The sequence below is a fragment of the Podarcis melisellensis genome (genome assembly GCF_964234715.1).
Source record: "Podarcis melisellensis genome assembly, chromosome: 7".
Lineage (NCBI taxonomy): Eukaryota > Metazoa > Chordata > Lepidosauria > Squamata > Lacertidae > Podarcis > Podarcis melisellensis.
In genome coordinates, this window is record NC_138539.1 from 59138375 (window position 1) to 59154075 (window position 15701).

The 15701-nt window shown below is 39.7% G+C and overlaps 1 protein-coding gene across 2 annotated transcripts in view; it reads right to left on the reverse strand.

Annotated features, from left to right (window-relative positions):
* RNF144B (ring finger protein 144B) overlaps positions 1 to 15701 on the reverse strand; it is an 80112-nt gene that overhangs the window by 63713 nt on the left and 698 nt on the right. The window contains exons 2-3 of one of the 2 annotated variants that reach the window (XM_081919271.1): positions 14933 to 15052; positions 12983 to 13080 (exon numbers count right to left, since the gene is read on the reverse strand). Coding sequence is in view for 1 of the 2 variants with exons in the window: in XM_081919269.1 (XP_081775395.1) it covers positions 12952 to 12967 (16 nt within the window). In the remaining variant the exon portion in view is untranslated. Of the gene's footprint in view, positions 1 to 12951; positions 13081 to 14932; positions 15053 to 15701 lie in introns of both variants that reach the window. The other variant, XM_081919269.1, reaches the window with a different exon arrangement.

The following is a 15701-nucleotide window of genomic DNA, read 5'->3' on the forward strand; positions in this document are numbered from 1 at the left end:
TCTTGGCAGTCAGTACTAGTTACATGTCAGCGTTTTCCATCTGAAAGCTTCTGTTAAGACACAGGGGCGCTTCAAAACATAACATTTTCCCACATAGAAAAAGAACTTCTGGTAGGAAGATGTATGAAATATATATATAGCCCCGGTCATTTTTCACTGTATGAACACACTGAGTGGGTATGTGCAGATGCTTTGAGATGATGAATGCATGACCCCACTATTCTGTCATGGGCAGATCTACCAAGAGGCATGTGAACATGACTGGTGCTATAATTTGGATTATAAATCAATACCTGTGCAAGCAGTGTTGGAAGCAAGTACAGTGGTACCTCAGGTTACATACGCTTCAGGTCACATACACTTCAGGTTACAGACACCGCTAACCCAGAAATAGTACCTCGGGTTAAGAACTTTGCTTCAGGATAAGAACAGAAATTGTGCTCCAGCGGTGTGGCAGCAGCGGGAGGCCCCATTAACTAAAGTGGTGCTTCAGGTTAAGAACAGTTTCAGGTTAAGAACGGACCTCCAGAACGAATTAAGTACTTAACCCGAGGTACCACTGTACTGAAAGAACTACAGGATCAGCAATCACACTAAAAAGGTAAAGGTAAAGGACCCCTGGATGGTTAAGTCCAGTCAAAGGCGACTATGGAGTTGCAGCGCTCATCTCTCTTTCAGGCCGAGGGAGCCAGCGTTTGTCCACAGACAGCTTTCCGGGTCGTGTCGCTAGCATGACTAAATTGCTTCTGGCACAACAGAACACCGTGACAGAAAGCAGAGTGCACGGAAATGCCATTTAGCTTTCCCCCGCAGCGGTATCTGTTTATCTACTTGCACTGGCGTGCTTTTGAACTGCTAGGTTGGCAGTAGCTGGGACAAAGCAACAGGAGCTTCACCCCGTTGCACAGATTCAAACCGCCGACCTTCTGATTGGCAAGTCCAAGAGGCTCAGTAGTTTAGACCGCAGCGCCACCTGCATCCCAATCACACTAACATGGGGCTAATGGCAACAGGTGATTTTACAGCACTGGCGCAGCTATGGCTGGACATGAGGGCCAAAGTCCAGCAATCCACATAGCTCAGCCCCTCCCCAAAAGCGACCACCCTGAAAGGGGTAGATTAGCAGTAGCAAACTGACACCCAGCCCACTTTATTTACTGCCTTAATATCCTGCCTTTTTTCTCTAAGTAGTTTAAGATGGCACACATTAATCCCCTCAATAACCCTGTGAAATAGATGAGGATGAGAGGTAGTGACTCGCCCATATTATATAAATAACAACAACAACACAAGGATTTGAGTCTCTTCACGTCTGTGGCCATGGTGGGTTGTGGATTCTCTCTTATAAAACATAACAAAGGTGTCTTCCTTTTATAATTCAGTACACAAATTAAATATATTTAAGCATTTCTCCTGATCTGCTTAATCTATTCCAGTCATAAACATAAGGTGGACTCATAGAGTTTTATCATTCTAGTTCTATAATTCTAGGAAAGTTCCTTGTAATTTGCAAAACTAGATTTGTTTTAATAAACAGACAACTAATTGTTGCTGGGCCGGGGGGGGGGAGGGGTTTGGGGAACTACTCAAACAGGTTTAACAAAGAAGCCTGCCAAACAAGAACAAGATCAAACACGTTATTACCTGCTAAAAGGATGTCTGAACAACTTTTTGAGATGTGACTGTTGCATTTGAGGGAACTTTGTAGCTGCTGTGAACTGGTTTAAGCAAATTGCATTGTGTTTTGCCTGGTGTCCATTAATGCTGCAAAGGTGTTATTCCAAATAAATGGAAAATACTGTACTACTGCTCAGTTATTTTAAGAAAAGTTATGTTATGAGAGAGCCAGAAAGACTTGAGTTCAAATCGTCACTCTGCCATGAAGCTCACTGAGCATAGACCAGACATTGCTGTCTCTTAGCCTCACCTACCTTACAGGGTTGCTCTGGAAATAAAAATAAAGGGGAGGCAGTGTAAAAGCTGTCCTGAGCTCCTGGAAGGAGGAATATAAATGTAATCAAACAAATAAAAGAAAAATGTTTGGGGGGTGATGAATGGAAACTGTGGTTCCCATTATTAAGAGCCAGCAAGGGCCTCTGCTTTCCTTACTAGTTTTTATATTATTTTATTTATTTATATTTTCTCTTTGTCAAACACTTTGAAGGGTTTGACAAAAGTGTATTAACTTTATGCAATAAAATAAATATTTATAAAATGGCTTTCAGGACAAGGTCCAGCCTTTTCTTCTTTTAAGATGGCTGAGGGAAGGCATGGTAATCTTATAAAATTGTGATTGGTGCAGTGAAATTTTCATACAGTCATAATACTAGAACTTAAAATCAATCAAGTGCAATTTACTATAAAAAAGGATTCTGAACAGAAAAGCAAATGTATTTCTTTGCACAATGCATAATTAAGTCACAGAACACATTAGAGAAAATGCAGACCCTTTTGCTTTAGGAGGCTTTTGCTCTAGAAGGCTTAGTTTGGTCAGAATCGAGTAAACGCTTCCAGAGCTAATGCTTAAATACATTACTTCTAGTAAATGAGCAACCATAGCCACTAGAGGGCCATGAAAATTTGTGTCCCTGGCTTTTTAGACTCGTCTACCCATGTGCTATCTGAAACCAAAGGGGCTCATTGGTTGCCAGATGTGAATTTTTTTTTCAGCTCTCCTACCCCACTAATATGACAACACATACTGTACTTCCTGCAACCAGATGACTTTGGAGAGGAGAATAGCATCCAAGTGTGAATCATCTCTATTACAGTGGTACCTCGGGTTACATACACTTCAGGTTACATACGCTTCAGGTTACAGACTCCGCTAACCCAGAAATAGTACCTCGGGTTAAGAACTTTGCTTCAGGATGAGAACAGAAATCGTGCTCCGGCGGCGCAGCAACAGCAGGAGGCCCCATTAGCTAAAGTGGAATTTCAGGTTAAGAACAGTTTCAGGTTAAGAACAGACCTCCAGAACGAATTGAGTACTTAACCCAAGGTACCACTGTATAGGCAAAGTCACGGACCTGTAACCGAATTGTTTAGTCCTCACACAAACATACATTATTCTAGATACCTTTTAAGGATTTTATGCTGATCTTGTGAAACTCCATGCAACTCCTTTAACCTTTGCACTCTTGCTGGTAGGTATAATAGTAGGTTTCTTTTTCTCTCCCCTCCCCCCCCAACAAATTCTTCAAGTATTACTGGCAATCTGCCAGGAGGATTCCCTTTGAACACATCTGTTGCACTGCTGAGATTTACATGCTCCAGGTGCTGCACTTTGATTGGCACCTGTGTTACAAAGTAATTCCTAACCATCACTACTCAAAACATAAGTTCTACTGAGTTGGATGGGGCTTACTCTCAGGTAAACAAGATTAGGGCTGCATCCTTAAATCACACCACTCTATCCATGAATGTGGTTGAGGACAGTAGAAGCAAATCAAACAAAGCCAGAAGAAAGAACCATGATATAATAATAATAATAATAATAATAATAATAATAATAATAATAATAATAAATTTTTATCTATATCCCGCCCTACCCAGCCTTAGCCGGGCTCAGGGCAGCGAACAACAATAAAACAGTACAAAAGTACAGCATAAACAACACTCTAAAATCATTCATTATAAAATTAATTAATTCAAGCCACTGGCAGCGATTGGGCCAGAGCTCCGCCGAGGGAGGGAGTCAGGCTGTGCCCTTGCCAAAGGCCTGGTGGAACAGCTCTGTCTTGCAGGCCCTGCGGAAAGATGTCAAGTCCCGCAGGGCCCTAGTCTCTTGTGACAGAGTGTTCCACCAGATCGGAGCCACAGCCGAAAAAGCCCTGGCTCTCGTTGAGGCCAGCCTAACTTCTCTGTGGCCTGGGACCTTCAAGATGTTTTTATTTGAAGACTGTAAATTTCTCTGTGGGGCATACCAGGAGAGGCGGTCCCGTAGGTACGAGGGTCCTAGGCCGTATAGGGCTTTAAAGGTTAAAACCAGCACCTTAAACCTGATCCTGTACTCCACCGGGAGCCAGTGCAGCTGGTATAGTACCGGATGAATGTGATCTCGCAGCGAAGACCCCGTAAGGAGTCTCGCTGCAGCATTCTGCACCCGCTGGAGTTTCTGGGTCAGTCTCAAGGGCAGCCCCACATAGAGCGAGTTACAATAATCCAGTCTGGAGGTGACCGTTGCGTGGATCACAGTGGCTAGGTCAGGGCGAGAGAGGTAAGGAGCCAACTGCTTAGCTTGGCGGAGATGGAAAAATGCACTAAGGATTACAACCCCAGATCAAAAAGAAATGTGTTATGGTCTCTGTACCTGCTTTCTATTTTTCTCGTGTTTCTGATTATGAGATTATAAGATTAGTGAGCAAATTGGACTTATACACATCCTTCCTGCAGGTTTGGGCATGAGTGGAAGGAGAGCAAGCTTCTCTCTGTGTATGAAAGTAATGGGGCTGGATCAGGAGCAGTTCATTTCTGTTTACCCTCCTGTGGGACCCGCAGAGAGGTGAGGACGTCTCTTTCTCTCTCTTTATAGGGAGACAGCTCATTAACTAATGCATGATAAATAATTTGTGCACAGCAGGTTCATTAATTTAACATGGAACCATCAGCAGAATGTAATTACAGGGTCCCAAGGTCCTAGCGATGCGCTTGCAATTGCAGCCACCCATCCATTAGGCAAGGTAGGCCTCTGTCTATAGCAGAAACTCCACACGAAAGAGAAAACCATCCCAACGACTTGTTTTGAGAGCTAGCGACAGGTTTCAGGGTTAGCCAGGATGAGTCCCACTCCCATGCCATGCAAGGTAAAGTCATCTCTGGCCTGTCAATGCCCCCTGGTACGAACACAAGCAGAAACGAATTTAACACCAATCAAGCCATGAACATATGGGTGGGGTAGGGCGAGGTGTGAAATGCACTGGAAAAACCTCACTCTACTCAAATGTGGTAGGTAATATGAACACACCCTGTGATACGAAGGAAACTTGGAAGCCACAGCAACCAGGAGATGGCATAGAAGTCCTGGATTAGCTCGATTGAACTAGAATATCTAACAGCAGGATTCTGTTCTCCCTAAATGTATTTGCTTATAGCAATGGTTCTCAAAGGGTGTGGCATACAACACTGGTGTATCAGGAGAGGGTGGCAAGTGTGCGGGAAGATTCAAGGACAATAAAGAAACATTTAAACGTTTAAGTGTAGCATAGCATAGCATTTTTCTTTTCCTTTATTTGCAGAATATGGATAGATACCTTTTCAAAATGAGAGCAAGAGCATCAAGTGATACTGCAATGACGCACCGCTCATTGACTTTGTATGCATACTTAAGAGGGTTGTTTATAATTATATTTAGGTAATGATACATGTTCCTATGTAGCTGCATTGTTTTACACTTTGTGGATGTCACATGACCATATAATAAAGTAGTTGTGTTCTGTGTTATAAATCAAGCACTGCTGGGAGTTTCTTATTTTTGTTTTACAATGTATTTCTTCTCAGTAAAAAAAAACTGGTGTTGCATGAGCACATTTTTATACTGAAAGTGTGGATCAGAGAAACAATTTGAGAACCACTGGGTTAATGAATAACAAGATCTATCCAGCTCTGGGTTAGAGAAGAAATGTTTGCTATATTTCAATACAAGCAGTGAATTGTATCTTCACTGAATTCTTTACTAAATTGGTATTGGGGGGGGGGGTTGCAAAAGGATTCATTACAATTCTATAATTGCGTACTGTGCCATAAGTCCCATTGAGTTCAGTCGGCCTTGGTTCTACTGTGCATAGGATTACAGTCTTTTAAGTAGTTGCAGTGCTTTTTTTCTGGGGGGACACATACCCCTAAACATTTTGTGAATCTAAGTTTGGCCTCATTGAGGGGCAGTATTTCAATATGAGTAGGAAAATGAGAGTACCCCTAAACATTTTGTTTTAGAAAAAAAGCACTGAGTAGTTGTAAACAAGCCCAAGTATTAAGATGTCACTGTTGCTGTATTATAATACAAATAATCCCTCTAGTGTTCAGAGTCTATTAGCACAGACTTAACCAATATATTCTATAAGACCAACAAAGCAGGTATAACTAAACCTAAATCATGGAATCTACTAAATCTAAATCTACTCAGAACAGTTTGCCTATATCAAAGTAACAATAAATTAACAGACTGTTTTTGTTTTGGGGAATGGAAATGTGTTTTAGGGATGATCCACGAGATTAAAAAATCCATTGCCATAGGCTTTTGTAGTTGTGGATATATTTGCCCACAACCATGGCAGTTATCTATGGTATATTGCCAATTGCCAGGTATGTGTGTAGTCATTCAAACATACCTGACAGGATTTATGAAAAGTATTTTAACTACCGTCCAAACTGTTTGCACCAATAAAGGGCAAGGATGTTCCATGGACAAATGGTAGCAAATGCATTGTCCTGCTGAATTATGGGATTCCCTTCCCTTTCTGCATATTGATTCCATGTGGAGCCAAACAGCCCAGAAGAGCAGTGGGGAAAACTCCGTTCACTAGAAGGGGATGCAAAAGTACCAAAGTCTGCCAATTAGAAGAGAAATTGAAACATACATGATCAGTTGACTGCTTTCCGTATTGTATTGCACTGCCATTTGCATTCTTAAAACTGTTTTACAAGACCAAAATCTCTTTTTAATGCACTGACAATGGTATTCGCTTGTTTGGGTTATCAGTGCAGGGACTGGGAAAAGGTGCTAAGCAAGCAAAATTAGCCATTATACAATAATAAATATATTCACAACAGCAATGGGGCAGCAAACAATCTTAAATTTTGTTTATTATGCTATTCTAGATACAGATTTAACCTTCTTTGCTTAATGTTTACTTTTCCATTCCTTGAAATGAGAACTGCAGTAAGTGGTCTGAAAGCTTGCTACTTTCACAGTTGCGTCTTTGTGTAACACTGTACCCTTTTGAAAATATGCCAGGCCGTTTCTGTAGAACTTGCTATTTAAATGTACATTTTCCTTCGCCTTCTGAAGTCGCTGGGTGAAATAGAGTTATTTCCTAGATTAGCAAAATCAGAGATTATATAAAGCTGTTCATTTCTAAACGGACACTAAAATATTTCTGTTTTGAAGACCCAAGTATTATATTGCTTCTGTATTTCTTATGCAAAGCTCTGTTTGCGGAATTTGCTTTATTGTAGTATATTTTGGAATAAATGAATAAAACAAACATAAAATTGCTGAAAACCAGAGTAAGAGCATCGTTTTAGTATCCAGCATGATTAATGTGTTGCAGAAAGTGGAAGCAAGGGCTTTTGGAGTAAGACCAAATCAATTTGGCTTTTATTCACATTATGATTCTTTAAGATACACAAGTAATGTACATCTAGATTTTGCTTTTCTGGCAAATATCTAAAAGGAGAATCCGCAAACATCCTCTGCCATGGAATGATGGGCAAGGTCCAGATTCAGAAACACATGACTTCTGTTTCCTGGATCATATCTTCCAGAGTGGAACTCCCAGGGGACAGAACATTTGGTGATATAATAGGGACTGGGACTTCCAGAGCCCAACTTTCTGTGGTGTTGTCAATTAAACTCAAAGGAGCAATCCTGAAGGTATTTGGCAGGAGGTATACTACCTATATATATTACTTGTGGGGTTACACTGTAAATCCTTTTGCAAATATGCTAGACCTTTGCTTGCAGACCCTGGACTCAGCTACTTTAGTCAAAAAAGCAGCCACTTGAATACATTATAAACATGCAACACCAGATGGTGCCAGAGAGCACAAAACCTTTCTAGAGTGTTTTTGCATAGGGTTTTTTTCTTTTCTTATAATGATTTAATTCCTGACTTATTTAAAGCATTTTTTCCCTGTATGTAGACCGCTGCACCCCACCCCAACTCAGGTCATGCATGCCCCAGCAATCTCTCAACACTAAATTTCTCTTCAAGTCTTGGAGTAATGTGTTGAGTTGACCTGTGAGAGGGGCTAGCACACTTCATGCCACCCACATGCCATTGTCTTTGCATTCGACCTCTAACTCACACATCTTGTGAAGCTGGGGGCTTTCTGTACCTGCTACCCAATCATTTTAAACCCTGAAAACCCCCAAATCTCAAATGAGCACATGAGGCTCCCCACTCCCTCCACAAGTTTGAAAGTAGCAGAAAGACAACAGGGGATGATGTTAGTGCACTCAACTCCCATCCACCCCTCCTAGCATGTTAGCACACTATCGTGGTGTCACCAGAAAAGGACTAGCAAGTGTGATGGAAGTTTAACTCAGGCTATAAATTTACTATACACACTTAAGCGCCAGTTACATTAATGGGGCTGACTTCTGAGTGAACATGTATAGGATTACACTGTAATACAGATGTTCTTTTTGTGGACCTTCAAATGAGGATTAAAAGTTGCAATAATAGAAACCAGAGGCCTTTCTCTTGAGTATTGTCGGCCAATTGGTGCTAAAGAAGGATAGAACATTCTTTATGTATGCCACAACAGCAGCAAGAATACTCATTGCAAAGTATTGGAAGACACAAAATCTACCCACCTTGGAAGAATGGCAGATGAAGGTGATAGACTATATGGGACTGGCAGAAATGACTGGCAGAATCTGAGACCAGGGGAGAGAGACAGCGGAAGAAGATTGGAAGAAATTTAAGGACTATCTCAAGAAACATTGCAAAATTAATGAATGTTAGAATGACGTTGGTTTAGAAATTATGTGGTTTCCAGCTGGAATGGATAAGTAATAAGAAAAGAAGGGCCAAAAATTAAACGAAAATTAAGGGAAAGGATTTGCTGAACTAATAAAATAGAAATTGGAATACAGAGAGGGGAGGTATGAGGAAGTCGGGAAAGTAAGTTATAAGAAAAAAAGGGGATTGAAACTATACTTGTTCTTTATTTTTGTCCGTTTTTTATTATTGTTTTGTTTTTACATATTTGTTGAAAAAATTAATAAAAATCATTTTTTTAAAAAAAGTTGCAATAATAATAATAACACAAGGCCCTTTTTGCTGAAGGAAAATGCCAAGCCCTTTTGGCATATGATCTGCACAGATAAGATCCTAGTTAATGCAGGCTACATGCCTTTAAAACTGAAATGACATGGATGGAATTAACATGGGTTTTTAATAAGGTCAGAAAAAGCTGCCATGCCACAAAAATCTGATCTGTTTGCTTAATTCCAGTAGACTCAAGGAGTCTCAGGAATTCCAAGAGGAAAATATGTTCTGGTTTCACTAATGTGGGCCACCTCAAAACAAGGAAATATGGGGATCCATGAGTTTCCAGTATTCCTTATTTTATGTCAGGCTGGTTAAATGCACATGTACAGACTCTGGGCTTCATATAGCATGCCGACTACAACTTGAATCTGGCCAGGTGTTTTGTATATTTGCAACTCCATCTTACAGCTGGTATGCTAAGCCTAGGAGTTGACATGTTGTGAGAATATCACTTCAGCATACACTGTCATTGAAAATAATGGATGTTCCTTCAATACCAGCCACATCCATAGGTCTCCTCAGTTGTTCACTGAGTGTTTTGCATCCACCAAGCTGACTAGGAGATTTACTTCCTAATCCCTTTATTTCAAGACAACAGAGTTGCCATCCTTTTAATTGGCTCTACTGCAGTACTTTTACCTATAGTGTAATATGCAAGGACTTCACTGGGGAATCTATTTCCCTTGTTTATGTCCATGAAGAGGGGGGGGAATCACCTATTAAATTTCTTCTGGTCAAGCTGCTGGTAAAGGCACAGCTTACTTCCTCCAAGAAAGAAGATTGGTTCAAATGTTGCCCTTCCCAGTGAAGCTGCTGGGAAAAACCCTTCTGCTGCACATGGTAAGAGCATCACAGTCACATTGTGAAGTTCTAGCTGGCATGTTATTTCAGGGTTCTTCCTTATGCAAAGTGTCCCTTTATCTCCTGTTATTCAAGCCTATGATCTAAGTCCATGACCCAATTTACAGCATTCCCATTTGGATTTCAGGGTTAAACTCCCAAGTGGAAAGAGTTCCGTCTGCTTTCCTCCAGGAGATACTGGGTTTACTATCTTGTGTGGGGAACACAGCTATTTATTTGGATGTGTGTATTCAGTCAGCTGAATTGTTGAGATCATGTCCTGAAATGGTGGTTATATTTATGCTTTTCAGTAGCTGCAAAGCATATTCTTTCATACTCTCATACTCTTTCATTAGTCAATGGGAAGAAGATATTTAGGCTAGGCTTCTCTCCTCAATTTTGCTGCAATTATAGGTCAAAGGAGGCCCAGTTTTTTTGTTGTTCAGCAATTAATCGTCTTACATCTGCACAGTAACAAAGTCTGCATTTCATTACTGTTTAGCAAACCCCTAAATTATATAACCATCGTTCAAATAGGAGAGCATTTATCCTTGCTTATTTTAATGTGCTACATTCTGCACTGTTAAGTGAGCAAGATTTCAGTTTTGACAGGTTGTATTTGTGGAGCTGGAGCAGAACCTGTTGACCGTGTTATGCTGTACTGTAGCCTGTGTAGTGAGAGAGGTTAATTCTCCCTCTACTCCGAACTCCCCTGGGAATATGTCCTAATTTTGTATCATTCTGTTTAAAGGATGTTTCCTCCAGTGTTACTGAGAGGGTTGGAAAAACAATTTCTGACTTCAGTGCAGATTAGGAAAAGCTTTCTATTGGCTTCACAGAGAGAGAGAGAAATGTGTGTTTGTATTTGTCTGTTTTTAATTGTTTTAATGAGCTATATGTTTTCTTTCCATACCAAATTTTATTTGCCTGTGACCACAATAAACAATTCATTCATTCACATTTGTGTTGTGCTGACCAAGCATGTGAACCAAAGTATATGTGATCTCCTTCCTGACACAACACCACCATGTGGACGTTCATATGATTGTGTTGACTTGTCTGGTAAACCCAGTACAAATAAAGAATAAATTAGGAAAATTAGAGAATAGTCATTGACCTGACCAAATTTTTACCACAGTGGACTTTAAATATCCTCTTGATAGCAAAAAGAAAAATATTCTCACTTTGTTTCTTTTAGATGAAAAAGGATTTGATACCTTCCATAGTTAGCCTGGATAGTTAAATATTTGGCAAGTTATAGGAGCCTTGAAAAATAAATAAAGCAGAATAAGGACAAAAGTAGAGGTTCAGTGAGATTAGAGAAAACCTTGCCCTATGAACTGCAGGGAACAATGCCTGTGTTTGCCACAGATCCCGTATTTCCTGAAGAAATTAGCATCTTATCAACCACACAACAAGAATATTGTTAATGGCAGTGGAAAACTGGATTTTTGTTAATGACTGTTAAAATGTATCGTGGGACTGTTAAACATATCATGCGATTCAATTACTTCCTTTTAAAAATAACAGGAAATAGCCTCAATTTTGCACATAAAAATAAAGAATATAAAAATACCCAGTTGAATAATAGCAAAGGGAACATGAATGAAGCTTGGATTGAAAGCCGTGAACAGAATAGAAGCCAAAAAGCAGGAACCCAAATGAATACAGGGAGTGGGGATGCTATTTTAGCATAGGAAGCCTAGAGAACAACCTACCAGATATACCAGAAGATCTGCCGATCAATTAAAATACAGCAAAGTCCAATTAATTGAACAGAACTTTACTGGAGAACCCATGGAGCCAAGTAATGTTTCATGAACTGCCTTCTGGAGCCAGCCATCATGTTGACATGGAGTCATTGCAATGCAATACCCCCAATACCCAACTCATATATTTGCCCCAGAAGGATACCACCGTCAAGCTGCTGGGAGATCAAGAAGAATCAACAGTCCTACTCTCCATTTCTAGAATGGACAAAGAGAAGGGAAGCAGAGTCCCGCCAGTGTACCTGCTGAGCAACCAGCAACTTTTTGGTTGCTCCTCTCCTTAAACTGTCTCCATTACACCTCCATTACACCTGGTCTTTAAACCTTTGTAACCAATGAATAGTGCATAAAATTGCTTTTTTCCTTCTCCCTCCCCATCAGTTTTCCTTTTGTATTGTCGTCTAGATTTTGAACCTGAAGGCAGGGACTGCCATATTACTTATCTCTGTAAACTGCTCTGAGTGCATTTTTCACTGAAGAGGTGCAAAAATGCTTCAAATAAATAAGAAATAAATCTAGTTTAATCCTTACAACAATCCTGTAATATTAGGATGAGAAAGAGTGGCTTGCCTAAGACAAGTTCTTGGCAGAGCAAGATTTGAGTGCGGAATTCCTGATCTCATTCTGTTAGCCACGATGAAACCAACATTCTTGTCTCAACAGTTCTGATGAAAATGAAAACTTCTCCACAATTCTGAAAATGTGTGACCCAAGAACTACATAACAAAAATAAACAGCTAAACGGGAACATGTATTTTTGCATGCTACAACAAAATATAAATTTGGAAACTATTATCTTACATGCCATTACACTCCAGAGAAGTCATTTGTTTCCCCATTACAAACTTGATTTAAGACTAATGTACAGTATGCATTTACTTTGTCAGATGTTAGGGTATGATAATATTTTGCAAGGAGATGGCTTGGTCTGGAAAATGTTCCAAAATGTATTTAACTTGTGGAGATCCGTGATGTCCTGATTAGGGCTGCATGAACAACTTTCTGGTTCTCTTTAACTCAATGGCAAATTTTCACTAACTTCAACTGAACCACAGGTTTTTACTGTGTTTGCAGACTGGCAATGCTATGTTAATGGGTGTAGCTGCTTCAAGAAAACTGTGGTAAAAGAGTAACTGATCCTCTAGAAGGCATCATGCCCAACATGCAGAGTTGAACTAACACACACACACATCTCATCACCACAAGTATGAAAGCAATGCCTCGCCATAATAGTATAAAGCTGATGGTTTGCAGAAGGAAACTTGCAGGCAGAAATGTTCAGGAGACACAAGATTAAATCCACAATATGAATGACAATATATAGGAAAAAGCCTAATATTTACCATTGTCCAGATGCATAGAGGGGAATCTCACCTTTCTCCTGTGCTTTGGCAGTTAATAGAGTTGCAAGCAGTCCAGGATTTCTTTTCACTAGTTACAGCTTGCTTCTTCTTTCAGAAATGCAGCCATTTCTTCCATGCAGCAGATAAAGAAACCAATGACAGCTTCAGGTAACGTCTCATAAAATCTCTTTCTGCAACTACATAGTCCTTTTTTAACTCTTGTTTGCCTTCTATACTCCCTTTCACCCTAACTTATCACCCTTCTATATTTTCCAAAGGAGCTGCAGTTCAGAATCTGCATACCTCAGCAGTCTTAGGCAACCTATTACTGGGATTTCTTTGCCACATATATTTGGTTTGGGTAGTGAATAGTGCAATTGCTCCTCCAGCAACTGGCCTAGTCTGAAGAGGGGTTTTACAACTGTAACGGTCTGCTTGCAGCAATTGATACAGGCAGTTTGTGTCAGAAGGCACCACCTCCTCCTCCTCCTCTTCCTACAAAAGGCAAATTCATTCTGCATTTCAGGAGTAGAGTGTTAGAAAGAGTCTGTCTCTTAAGGACTGCCACAGCTACTGTGTGTTGGGGTGTGGAATAAGGAAGCTCAACCTCAAAAGAAAGGAATCCTGTGTACTCACTGCATTTAATATATATCCAACAAATATTTAATATATGGGTACTCATAAGAACTGCACAGAAAAATAGAATGGACCTGTAAAACATAGTTATATCTGTTCTGAAATAAAAGAAACAAATCTGAAATATTCTTTGTCTATAGTTTATAAATATAACCAGACTTACAGAGGAATATTATTCTACTCAATTCACAGGTGATTACAAATAAATGTTTACATATTTTTTACAGGCAGCTTTCCCAGAATTAAGAGCATAAAGCTTGCAGGAACTTTAACATAAAAGAAGCCAGCCACTTTTTTGTTTAATTCATACAACATACAAATACATAATTAACTTCAAAATGCTATGAAGACTGATGCCATTGTATGAATCCAGCCTGGAAGAGAGGTTAGCATTTCCGATCCATCAAAGTCAATGAAATAAATACCATTCTAACGTTTTTAGATGCAACAGCAATCCATTATTTGATATCCTGGCTCGTCAATGAACCATTAGAACAAAGCAGTTCTCAAAGTTTAGGCATAATGGAAAACTGTGGTTAATTCCAAAGCAAAGGCTTCCAGATTTTCCCCTTACATGTGGAAGGGACAAGGGGGGAGTGTGCGAACACAAAGATTGTTCAGGCTCATTCTTATGTTTTGTAGCTATGACTGAACTAGACTTGTGTCTTATTATGTGAACCAGCAATGTAACAATATATTAAGTCTTTGTATCGTGATTTTAAACTTTTGTTTCATCACAATACTCCTCAGTCTTTGAAGATGTGATAACATAATTATTAGCTTAGCTTTTTATTCCACAGTACCTAATCACTATCAACTGCCCTTGTTACTTTAGGCAGAGCTCCATTTACAGAGTTGCATGCTGGCATTCAAGATAACAGCAGCCTCTATCTGGAATAGTTCAGTTTCACATTTCAGTTTAGTTTTTTACATACCCATCTTGATGTGTATTTTGCACTTTGGACTGGAAGGAGGAGCTGGAGGTCAGTGGAATTTTCGCTAGTGTGTGCTTGATCCGTCAATAGTTAGTAGTAATATTTATTTTTAATTACATTTCTATAAACTTAGTGGATGTCAACAGAAACAAAACACATTTATTCCAACAATGAGAAATGTATCTCTGTTGTTCTCTGTAAGACATAATTCACCATGAATGGAAATAATAACTGTTTCTAACAGCACAATCCTATTCAGAGGTGTGTAGTTCAGAGGGACTTAATCCTAGAAAGTAGGTATCACACTACAGTGTGAATGTAGCCAAGTTTCATAGGTTTTATTATTTAAATAATAAATATTACAAAGAATTACTAACATGGTTTTTAACATGACCACTAGCCCACAGTACCTCTTACAGACTTCCTACAATTCTGCTGAGGATATTTCATGCATCTGTACATATTGTAGAATCTTCCATCTAATTTTACTTTCGAAGGCAGGGATATTGAAGACTGCATCATTTTGATACCTGTAAACAAAAGCACATGTGCCCAAGTAGATCAGACACACTCAGTGACATACATTGCACAGAGGTGCATTGCCTTTCATTCACCCAATAACTTACCCATATACTATATCTATTCTACCCTGTTTTCTCTCTTGTGCTCCCATCTCTCCTCGAGAGTCCATTTACAGTGGTACCTCGGGTTAAGTGCTTAATTCATTCCGGAGGTCTGTTCTTAACCTGAAACTGTTTTTAACCTGAAGAACCACTTTAGCTAGTGGGGCCTCCTGCTGCTGCCGCGCTGCCAGAGCACAATTTCTGTTCTCATCCTGAAGCAAAGTTCTTAACCCGAGGTACTATTTCTGGGTTAGCGGAGTCTGTAACCTAAGGTGTATGTAACCTGAGGTACCACTGTATTGTAGTTTTTTAATATTGAAACTGGAAGGTTTTCAACGGAAATATGTTATTAATGTTATGAGTCACACTGGGGATTCTGGTAAAAAAGCAGTATACAAATCTAAAAAGAAATACAATACATAATTGATTCCAATCCTGAACGCGGCTGCAGGAGCAGCATAGTATTTAATGTATTTTTAAAATATTTTGTTGGAAGCCACCCAGTGGCTGGGGAAACCCAGCCAGATGGGCCGGGTATAAATAATAAATGGTTGTT